This window comes from Varroa jacobsoni, unplaced genomic scaffold (assembly GCF_002532875.2).
Source record: "Varroa jacobsoni isolate VJ856 unplaced genomic scaffold, vjacob_1.0 scaffold_603, whole genome shotgun sequence".
NCBI lineage: Eukaryota > Metazoa > Arthropoda > Arachnida > Mesostigmata > Varroidae > Varroa > Varroa jacobsoni.
In genome coordinates this window covers 57,077-69,212 of record NW_019213505.1, presented here as the reverse complement: position 1 = coordinate 69,212, position 12,136 = coordinate 57,077, and the positions used below count along the sequence as shown (strand labels likewise).

Sequence of the window (12,136 nt, the reverse complement as noted above, 5' to 3'; positions counted from 1 at the left end):
CTCTTCTGGCCACTGTTGAATCTAGCAAGTAAATTGCTGACTCGCGTACAACAGCATCAGCAGCAGCTAAAGAAACTCGAGTCAGTCGTCAATCAGCCGTCAGTGAGTGAATCGACGACGACGACGACGGCTCAAACAAGCTGAGAGCCTTGCGCTGTGTGCTGTTCAGACATAGCATTTCGCTACAGCCGCCTCCCAGCACAACAACAAGCATCGAACAGGCAGACGACTAGCTCTATAGCGAGAGACCACCAACTCCATGGAGATACAGCGCTCGTGCTTGCTAGCTCTCGGTTCTGTGTGTGAATAATCAGCAGTAGCGGGTCACAGTCGCGACAGTACAACAGAGACAGAATCGAACATCACTAGCGCTAAAGTGGCTCCAGCTATCACTACCAACACGAATATCGTCGTTGTCGTCATAGTCAGTCCTTCCGCCGTGCCCGTCAATCCTTAGCTCGCTCGACGTGCTGACTGGCGACTGCTTCTTCATTCCACTAGTGGCGGCGATCCGCGTTAGTTCGTGTCGGGTCGGGCCGGGCCGGTTGTGTTACGTTGGGTACTGCTATCGCAGCTCGTGCATTGCGTCCGCTGCCGTTCGAGTTGGCCAGTTGCTTGCCACTTACAGCGAACTCATATATCGCGAATAACACCACTACTAGACCCATTGTAGCCTGTGGAGAAAGAAGAGCTATTGGTGTGCGTGTGCTGTGTCATAATGCCGTGCAAACATCGGGTGTTCCGTAGGGATTTTATTGCTATATCATTGTAGAGGATACGGCGCTGCTGGATATAATTATACTTATCTGGAGAAAGGCGAGGGAATCGTGCCTGAAGAAGAGTTCGTTCTTTGTGTGCTTGTGTACCTACCAGGTTATGTTGTAAGCCCCCATCCCCCAGTATTGCGTTGTATGATTGTGTGTGAGGCGGCAGCAAGCAACGGCAATCGAATTATTAAAAGGAGCATTGATTTAAACTGATTTGTGTTAGTGTATCCGTTGTATGTGCTCGTCACCCATCGTCCGGTGTCATCCTTCTGTTACAGTAGTTGTGCAGATGCGATGTGAAATGATCAGCGGTCCAGGCAGAGCCTGTTAAGGGGAACAGTTCTTCCAGCCGACGGACGCCGCCAGCAGGCCATCAGGTGCGAACTCAGCCGATGAAATAACAACAGTCAGAGAATGGCACAATGGAAGGAAAAAGAATGACTAAGAGGCAGATAACAAATAGATGATTCTTTTCAGCATTATGGAAAACCGCGCTCTTTAATAATAGACCACCGTCTATTTCTATAATGCCCGTCACTTTGTTTGTTTATTGTAGTTATTCGAATGTCGCCGTGTATTACAAAGTTCCGTGAAAAAACGACCCGAAATCTGTATAATGCTTACGCTACGAGCTGTCACAACATAGCTACAAAGAGGTGACTGAGGTTTTGTTGTTTGTTTCTGTTTTGCTGTGCCGCTATTAAAGGAAAGTAGGTCTTCTCGAATCACAGAGGACTCTTAGCACGAAAAAAATGTCGATCTATAAATGTGCTGTTTTCGCTGATACCATAACCCTATCATGCAATTATTAAACCAGAAAAGTAGGTTGTTTTTTGGTGCAGCCTTCTGCCAAGTATGTGCATGCATTTGTTTTCTTGGCGAAATCGTCGTTGTCAAGTTTGGTCCGCGCCAGTAACAATGTCAACCATTGCTATTTTGTACTTCTACAACTACATCAATGACGATGATGACGGCAGTTGAGCGTGGGAGTGGCTGTGTCGCGATGCTTCGGCCGTCCAGTGCTACGGGTTACCACCTTGGCTACTCCATCGCTATTACAACGGTTAATACCACACTGTGCGTGTTGCCAGCATTACCAAAAAGCCCAGCAGTTGTCCAGCCCTTTAATACTATTCGACGGAACTAAATCGATTCCCCTGATACAGTTTTTAGTTTTTTTTTTTTAGCTGATCTGGTTGTATTTCCCTAACCGATCAATCTGTATTGTCTCAGTGACGGGTTTGCCCGACCTCACACGATTGCCATGTTTTTTTGTGGGTTGCTAAGGTTTCCTCCTGAAAAGGTAGATGGAACCGATTGAACAAAGACTTCTGCCCCTAGAGGACAAAGTATGTTAATTTCCATTGAGCGTATTATTAATTTTCTTGGTCATAGGCTTAGCGCAAGAACTTACAATTTTTCAGTTTTCAAGTACATTGAGAGTAACATCGCGCCACTGTTAAGAAATGCCGACAGCACCTTCTGCGTTGGTTTATCATCAGTGTGAAAAATTTGCTCATAAATAAGTGACCTCAATGTGTTGTGTGACATATTGTATTTAGGCTATATTAGGTTATAACTGTATGGGAGCTAGCTCTAGGAGTTATACCCTACTTCCTATACCTATAAATATAATTACCCTTTACTTATGCACCGGTAAAATATATGTTTTTAATAGCAGAAGCCCGTGGGTAAGGCTGCAGCTGTCTCTAGAATTTAGTTCAAACGGTTAGCTAGGCAGGTTCTGGTTGTGATCGATCGATAGAGATCGAAGGATCTCTGTTTAGACTAGAGATTAAAATTATCGGGATTTTAAAACGTTCCTTTACTCCATTACTTGCATTGCAGCATAATCTGGGAATCGTGAGTTCCCACGAGCACATACTTCCGTAGTAAACTGTGATGATTTCTATTCACAGCGTACAAGCCCGGTGATAGCTTAGTGAATAAGGCACATGGTTGTTAATCTTAGGAATCCGTGGTGGTTTAGATTCGCATCCGGGCATAGACACACTTCGTTTCGTGCTGGGAGCCAGCCGCCCGGTGAAAAGCTTCGCGGCGGTAACTCGAGACATTTAGCTACCAATATAATAGAAAACACGTTCAATAGTAGTTCGTAATTAATTTTAGTAGTGTACAAACAGCATGAGCTGGACCGGTTGTATTAGTGGTCTTAATAAATTTGTCATTCGTGCTATCCCGCTTCGTTGTTTGGGTGTTGCGCGTGCTTATCGTGGGAGCTTTCGGACACTTAAGAGTAGTAAGTAAAGCTCAGTTAGATCGACCGGCTAGATCGTTCTGCTTTAGGCCAGTGGGTGAATTCGTTTACAAGCTCGTGCCGGATTGGCCTACCATAACCGACGCACCAGCAGCCTCCGTCCGCTAAGCCACTTGTACCTTCCCCAGCAGTACTTACAAGTAATACCACTATTTAGTATCTTCATGATGCTTCTGGTGATTGCGTCGGCCGGTAGTAGCTATAGCATAAGTGGCGCTCACAATGGCCATTTTCTGATCTGGTTACGGCCGTTAGCAGCTGCTGACCAACAGCGACAGGAATTGCGGCAGTAGCAACGACAATATCAATAACAACCTATACGAACAGCCTCCAGCTCGACCTCGACCGACGACACTCTCATTCGGTTTCGCGGTACTGGCGTCGTTCGATTTTGGTGATGTTGCGCAATAGCTGTGTTGGAAACACCCCACTGTGCTGTTTGCTTCCAGCCGTTCTTTTATCTCCAGAATACTTTCTCTCTCCATCTCTAAGACACTCGCCGATTGCTAGCAATTGTTATAGCCATCAGTAGATTTAACAAATTCGCTCGATCGATTCGATTTCGGACAGGCTATACATTCAACTATAGTCCTTAAGCCTGCGGTAGTCACTGATGCCGGCGTTGTATAAGAGGTGCGTAGCATAGTGTCTTGGTTGTGTTAATTTTTCCCTCTTTTTAGCCTGTTACAAGGGTGTTGAATTGATCACTTGACTCAAGTCCCTGTTAAAGTAAATAAACAAGCCGTGTATGATCATTAGTAGTAGAGTTTACCAATAATAGGGTATCCCACGTTACTGCGTGTACAAACTGACAGCAATACATTGCGAAAAAATCTTCTTTGATTGTTATCATAGTCGACACACATCTATCCGATATTTTTGTTACTGGTTTGCCTAGAATAAGAGCAAAAGCTCATTATGACGGAGATCACTGAAATTTAATCAGCTGCTGGCTGATATTGCCAGTGTAGACGATCCTGCCCCCCCCCCCCCGCCCTCTCTCTCTCGCTCGTCCCCCATTGAGGCTATTAACTTCCCTGGTTATCCGAAGTCGTTGGTTGCGACCAATATGCGGCTGCTGAAAAAACCGAAACAAGTCTCCGTAGGCCAGTACAGGAGGAGCAAGGCACGAAACCCGCATCAGGAACTTAACAATTACTACAGGTGAAAAAATGCGTCTCTAACGATCCTAGTTGCTCGGTGCGCGCCCTACCGGCTAAAGGCATTACGTTTAAACCTACCACTGTTCGAGTTGTTAAATAGTACTTTAGGTTCAAGTCCTAAGTCATTGAAGTTATACAAGCTAACACAGCCAAGAAACTTCTTTGGCGTCATTCGCTTATACGTTTTTTGAAGTAGCCGACAGTCTACTTTTTTTAAAAAGTAGACCGTCGGATGCTTGAAAAAACGTATAAGCGAATGACGTGTTTAACTGTAATTTTTGCCAATGTCCACGCTCTAAACGTTAAGGCCAGTGTAGGAGTGATGTCACTATTTTTCTTTCGGGATGGCGTATTTGTAAACAAAGCTTACTTTCAATGTTTTAAAAGTTGATGAAACCAAGGAATGGCTACGTCATCATTTTAAGTTATACGCCCCTCAAGTAAATGGCGTGTCCACTTCTTTGGGCAAATTAATGAAAAACCGGCCAGCATATTATAGCGCAAATACCTTTGGACGACTAAAGACCTAGGTTTTGATCTTCTAGCTTTCTTAGTAACGAGCGTGATGGAGCAAGAGTCTGAAGAAAAAGCATAGGAATAGTAGCACTGATTCTCTCACTACCATGATGAAATAGGCGTTAAAAATAAAAGTGGGAATGTTTGAACACTGTGGATGGCTTAGGCCTTATATCAAAGCTCGAGTCTAGGTCAACCGTAAACACATTGAACAGGTACGTGCGTCAAGGATGTGCAGACGACATCGAAATTATTTCAAAACATTATCATCACTTTGTATATATGGTCGCATTAAGAACAGCATATAGTTTATTATCAAGGGATAAAAATAGTTCATTGTTCGGTTGAAATCGTGCTCATGCTCACATGCATCTACTATGCGAAAAATACTGCCGCGTGCTTCACACAAATTAAATATAAGATGTAATAACATTTTACATTCACCACGCAACGTCCCTTAAAATGTACCTGCTTGATTCATTCGATACTGCTTTCGTGCCTTGTTTACTACATTTTCGCAAAATATAGTACAGTGAACCGTTTAAATGGTCGCGGGTTGCTAGTTTAACTTAACTAACTAGATTTACCTTCATTTTTTCCCTTTTTTTCATTCGTGCATCGATGTCAACCGTTAGCATTCATCACGATGGCCGTTGCGCCCAGTGTCAACTGTTCGCTCGATGACATCGACCTCAACGCACTTAAGGTAAGACGGCGCATGGATAAACAGCATAATTAAATTTTGTTTGTAGAGTATTCGTATCGTAAGCGTTACTTTAAACACCATAGAAAGCTAGTACTGTCACGTGCATATATTACAATGGGTGGGCCACCCGTCTATTGATGGTGGTGATAATGACGATGGCCTTTTTTGTTTGTTTTTTTATGATGCTTGAATCATAAATTTGCTGTCTGTTCATGACAATAGCAGTTGAAAAATATATGTACACATCAGTTGTACGCTGATACGTTGCTGTTTACATAACGGTTTGAAGCATATCGTTAGGTTTCGCTTGTAGTCGTTTTACATTAAGATACTCATGAACATCGACACGGATCGTCATTCTGCAGAATCGAATATGATATATATATATATTTGTTTTTGCCACTCTAAGAATCATTTCTGCCTAACGGAAGTAGCAACCACGGGCTAGATTTTTTGAAAGAGCCTCGACAGACTCGTCACCTGTTTGTTTTTCTTACGAAGAAGGCTTTTTCACGTCTTAGTTGAGAGCGGGCATCATCTGTGCGGTTTGTTAATAGATCAAATCAATCAGTATATTCATCCATCTAGTTTAATTAGTTCCATTTTGTTTATTTAGAAGCTTTACACCATACACGTGTATAATTGTAGCTAAGCAATTTCTAATATGGCCCATTTCGAGCTCGTGCCTGTTTGTAGCACTTTTGTAGGCTACTTTGACCATGAGGAGATCTTAGCTCGTGCTTACGAATCGCTAAGTCGCCTTATGGATTGGATGGATGGAAAAAGTTTGCCATAGAACGACTCAAAATAGTAAGCTCATGAAAATTAAAGTATGCCAAAATATGATATAACTAGGGTGAAAAATAACCCAGAAACGATTTTGACTCAGGTGAGAACGCATAAACACATTTATCAATAAAACCATCCAAATTTGCTTTTAAGTGGTAGAGACTTACGTGACAGCTTAGATCTTAAAATTCATTACCTTAAACTATTTGAACTTCCTCTGATTTTTTGATGCACACATAATTTTATATAGGACACAGTTAGCCGGTCATCAGTTCAGTAGGCTTTTGTTACTCCTGTTTTCCGAACTTAACACAGAGCTAATCAACATACTCTTCCATCATGTAACTTTATGTACAACTTGCTGCTGCTGCTGCTTTTCAGTGCTGGATTTCTTCCAGCAACCAATTGTTTGTTGCGAATTATTGTTTTGTGAGTAGATGTTGTCGAGGTCGCCTACTGGCGATGAAAGGATTCTCGCACCGACTCCTTGAGTCCAGTGGTCGCCCGCCCCTTGCTTACTCCCATGCATGGCGGATCGCCGTTTAATAGACACACAGACAGACCCACAGCCACACCCGGCAGCAGCTAAACACAACCAGCTCCTTGCAAGAGGATAACATTTCACTGGACTATGCCATGGCGTTGTTTTAGTTACAGTTGCTCTCGTTATCTTTATCCATTTTCGCCTGACCTCCCTTGCCCGTCGCGTTGCTGATGATTCTGGCAATTACTCACCCTATCGGGCCGAGAGCGAGCCAAGCCGAAGCGACAGAGCGGCGTGCCGAGAAGCGACGTCCTGTCCGACCCCACAGGCAGAGCAATCATATATACAGTGATAATACGAAAAATGAGATAGTGGGCTTCGTCCGTGCCGTCCCGTGCTTGCACACAAGAGTGTCGTCGAAGAACAGTCTGAGGAGGCGAGAGGGCGAGGGAACGATCAAGGAAAAGGATTTCTATGCATATCGTCTTGCATCAGTCATCGTTTTTGTTGTCCAATTCTCTCGACAACATTAACTGCTGCTGCCGGCAGGCTGTTAGCTGATTCGACTCCTCTGATTATCCATACTATTCTTGTGTTCTTTATGCTTCGCTCATTCCCGATTAGCAGTACGTGATTAACGAAACTACACCAGAGGCACGGATGGAATAGGTCGATGTTATAAGGTAGAGATAGGGAGAGAAGACGCCAGTAACAATACATTTGGCGCTACCGCTGCCAGTCATTGACGGGTGTCAATCTATTGCTGTTTTACTTCATGTTTATACCACTCATACACTGCACTCGCTGTCTAGCTAACCCGTGTATTGATTACTGATAGAGATTGTATCGCAGCACGAAGTGTACACTATCAGCTAATAGCGACTGATTTCGAGTGGCTGAAGAAAATAATGATGAACGTAAGGACAACGATGGTGGATCTCACAGTTGAAGGAGGGTCATAACCAATGTCGGCAATTTAGAGAAAGGAAGCTTCTAGAGAAGTAGGAAACCAACGTGTTTGTATCGTTCAGGGTCCAGGTAATTATCTGAATATAAGAGCAGATGTTATGAGAAAACTTTATCAACGAAAAAGCCACTCGAGGAAGACGAACAGTTCGTTTAAACTATATAGGTTATTAGTGGAAAACAACTGCCTGATATGGATAAAATACAATTGATTCAATTAGCTAAGTTCGAAAATAGAAACCCTAATGAACAACCTCTTGAGCTTATTCGAATTATAATTATATGGGACCAATATTTGGTTTGGCAAATTGTAGAGAAACGAACTGAGAAAACCCTGTTTAATTTTCTAGTTTTGATTACTGCAATTTATTTATTGATCGTAGATAGGGTATGTTTTTTGCACTTAGTATGGGGAACACTATGCGGATCTCTTTGTCAAATCCAGTTAGTTTCAGAGTTCATAGTGGTTATGCTGTTTTCAAATGATCAGTGGCAATTCCTCTGCAATCGTCAGACCCTTGCTCAATTTTCAATTAGCGTTTCCCAGTCAGACCTGTAACATAAGTAATTTGTCTAGGCAATGAAAGAACCCAACATATATATATATATATATATATATATATATACGCGAGCCGTCTTTGCTGTTGCTTTAGATAGATATTTTGAAAAAGAGACGCTACGTACCTTTTACATCTCAACTTAACATCGCACTTGTAAAGAACAAACGCTCTCAATATTGTGCACTAATTAAAAGCCAATCTGTTTTTCTCTGATCAACCAAACGACACTCACAGCAACATGACTTCAAAAGATAGCAGATATTGAGAGCGAGTGTGTACCAGCGTATTCTAGAATCTGTATTGGCTAACTAGAACGAAAGTCAGCTTGTGTTTAGTACATAAATTTTTTACTTAACAAAACAAACATGTCGAAAACAGACCTGTCTGCTGATTCTTACAGGTATTCGGATAGATGCTGTGCTAGTCAAAAGGTGCCCCCAACTACTGAAAATGAGGTCACACAAATTGAGGCGCTTTACTGATTTCTTACGAAACACCTCTGTCTACTTGGCAGTGATTGCATAGCTTTAAGAACACCTTGAAGGCTGCATATTTCGACTGCTTATTATTCGAACGTTTATATATATATATAAACCGCGGGGACTGTCTGAGGGAATTCGTCCGTTACGGTTATGGGGCACTAACGCTAACAGGTATCAGCTGTTTGTGGGGAGCTTAACGCTTAAACCGAGTTGTTTCGGCTATTCACAACAAACTGCACAAGTTGAGGCCAACTAAAAGTCTTAATGACGTAGCTATTGGTGTTGTCTTATGAGACGACTGTGCACCCATCATCATCAACAGCAACAACAATCCCTCAATCAGCAAGCGACTCATTTCGCTGCCACGGATCGGTTAGATCGCAAGCATTTCTGCATTTTTGGGGATTACCCTCCACCTTGATGTTTTTCTCTCTTCAGCTGTCTGTCTCTTATGTATTTCATCGGCATATAAGAAAAAACTATTTCGAAAATTTCTACCGCTACTCAATATTTTGCTTTACTATTATATATGACGATATCAGTCGGAAGCTGTGCTGGATAGGACAGGTTTTGCTTTCCAGGTAAGGGAAAGATATGCATGTTTACTATAATAGTTCGTGGCGATGCCGTTGTTGCCGTCGTCGTCGTACTATATGATATGCTAAGCCACGATCGAACGTCGTTCGTCAGACGCCAGACGCTAAAGCGGCCCGGCAATAAACAGTGACAGTTTTTGCCGTTGTTTTAAGCGGAAATAACGCTAGCCGTGCCCCGCTCTGTGAAGGCTTGCCTTGACAATAACAGCGACAAAAGTTGCTAACCGCAATGGCCATAGCCGCAGCCAGTTAGTGACTGCTGATGCTGCCGTTACGATTAGCAGGATACTTGCAACAGCAGCTAAAGAATCAGCTGCGACTGCCACGAATGCTGTTCCTGCGCTGCCTACACGGCTGGTGGTCGCGAAAACAAGGGAACGGACGGACGGATGGACGGGCGTGCGTGCGTGCGTGCGTGCGTGCGTGCGAGCGAGCGAGCGAGCGAGCGGTCGGTTTGATGATTGGGCATTACGTTCTAGCTGACGATGGTGTTTCCACTGCGCTGCCGATGTAAATTTAAATGTCATCCATTCCACTACCTCGAAACAGGCTTTGGCGACATTAACAATTGCCACAAGAACAGCAACAGCGGCAGTAACAACAATAACGGTGTTACCACTAGGATAACCGAATACAGTGGAGTAGCTGACTTCACAGAATCGACGAACACCTCAACAGCAATAAGGACAATAACGTTAACAAATACCGACAACATAAACAACACGACCATTATCATACAGCGTCCATTTCAAATAAATCAGCATTCTACTAGATATTTTGCAATGCGATCTAACATCAAGCACAAAAACAACGGCACATTGGGTCACAAGATTCGACTGGAGCAGTAACAGCAACGGCAGCCGCATACAAGAAACACCCCATAAGTCAAGCGACGTCTTCTAGTGAGTGAAAGAAAATGAAGCGAGTGGGAAACAGTCAACGAAGTAAAGGATAGAGGAAGAGACCTAGAGAGAATACGGATTTGAGTCACAGACGGCAACAGCGATTGGGTGAGTCGAGCGATGAATGAGCGCGCGACAAGCGCCAAACACGAGGATCAGCGTAGCACATTGAGACAGCGACAGCCGAAAGCTACGATCGAGTGAGCAAAAACTAAGAAGACGAACGAAATCACGCTACAACTGTAGCTGCACTCGCTTAGTCGAAGGAAACTCGTTCGCCTGTTTGCTGGCTCTGCCATATCGTAGATCGACGTAGTCGAAAAGGATTGACCGGCATTTGCATATTCATTATCTTAACAAGCGCAGACTTTAGCAGCCATCGGCGTTATTACTGTTGCGCACCTTTACTGTAACGCCCTCTGTTGTTTTTGCAGGCGCCCCGTATCTATTGACAAGTATAATATATAGTGTCAATGGAGAAATATGTGCATGTATGTATGACTATACTGATTTTGAAGTCTATAACTCGTGTAGATACTGACACGAAATTTCTACCTAGGTTACTTTGGTTCGCGCGTTCCGTACTCTGTATAAGAATAAAGTAATTAATAGCGGCACCAGCTGTAGCTGATCATGCGTATACTTTACTTTATTGGGAGAGATTTGGTAAATCGTTGCTTCTATTTAGAACATCATAATGTAATACAGTAGCACCCACTGAGCTACAAACTTGAAAGCCTACCGTAGGTTAGGTTAGGTTAGGCCCGTATTTAGATGAAGTGTTTCTCTAGTTGAAGAACTACGATGAGACAATCTTTAACGAATACGACAGTTGTCTGAAATGTGTAATTATAGTCGTTGTGATCACCGATTACGCCAAAACAACGCAAAGTCTCAATGAATGTCGATGGCAAAGGCAGCGTCGTCAATCAGGCTCGATGATGTCACCGTCTGATCTGTGGCTAAAGTGAAAATATTCCAGTTGTATTTGTGAAGACTGCGTCGCCGAAGACTATAACTGTACACTTGGAACGAGTCTTGGCAAATTTATCTAAATGTACGTCTAACCGTCTTGGTGTAGATATGCAAAAATCGATGAGTAATTGTCGTCTAACTTGGCCATGTTAACTGGGACGCTTCGGACGATAATTTAGACCCGGAAATCATTGAGACCGGCTTATGCTGCTACCATAATAGACGAGACACTGTGGAAGTTTTAAGTGCTTTTTGTACTATTTCGAAGACGCTCGTTAACATCGAAATACTAATTTGTGTCAAGAATTCGGCAAGTATGAAGATGACCTCTGGCATTCATGATGAACTGGCATTCAATTTAATGTTGATGTCTTTAACTGACTGTTCATTTGGTGAGGATCTTATATAATTCATAGGGTTCATGTACTTTACGAATTGGACGATTAGCGTTGTGTCGAGCATCGGCAAAGCACAGAACTTCAGCACGAAACAGGGAAAACTTTCTGTCAATATGAATATTATTTTTTGTGTGCTGATAGAATTAAAATTATCTTGTATATATGATTGTGTGTACATATCTCAGCACTGTGCGAGAGGGTGTCCAAGATGAGGTTCACGGATTGCCAAAATAGGTTCGCAATGAAACATGGAAACGAATGGAACTCTCTCATTACATACAAATTCGCATAAAGGAAGCTATTTTTTTGTTATGTGAGTAACGTCTAGATCAAGCTTCACCAGCTTTTATATGTTCACAAAATATGCTCAAAAAAGTAAATACAAGCCAGATGTAAGTTCTACTACCAGTACTATGTTGTTCTCTCTCTCTGTATATATATATATACATATATATATATATATATGTATATAACTTTGACAAGCTTCAGGCAGTATAACCGATAGCGGTCAAAAGTTACCTCTTCGCAAGCCTTCTTCTCAACTCCATTTCTAG

The 12,136-nt window shown here is 42.8% G+C and overlaps 1 protein-coding gene and 1 long non-coding RNA gene across 5 annotated transcripts in view; both read left to right on the top strand.

The window, feature by feature from the left end:
• Nucleotides 1–63: 63 nt before the first annotated feature.
• Nucleotides 64–12,136, top strand: part of msn (serine/threonine-protein kinase msn) — a 56,263-nt gene continuing 44,190 nt past the window's right edge. The window contains exons 1-2 of one of the 4 annotated variants that reach the window (XM_022835706.2): nt 64–1,144; nt 5,360–5,430. In XM_022835706.2, coding sequence (XP_022691441.1) covers nt 5,371–5,430 — 60 coding nt within the window. In that variant the 5' untranslated portion in view covers nt 64–1,144; nt 5,360–5,370. Of the gene's footprint in view, nt 1,145–1,589; nt 2,117–5,359; nt 5,431–12,136 lie in introns of those variants that run through there. The other 3 variants (XM_022835702.2, XM_022835705.2, XM_022835703.2) reach the window with 3 other exon arrangements.
• On the top strand, nt 8,035–11,993 carry LOC147753269 (uncharacterized). Its single transcript, XR_015311712.1, has 2 exons — nt 8,035–10,700; nt 11,042–11,993. It is a non-coding gene; the product is annotated as an uncharacterized LOC147753269 (long non-coding RNA).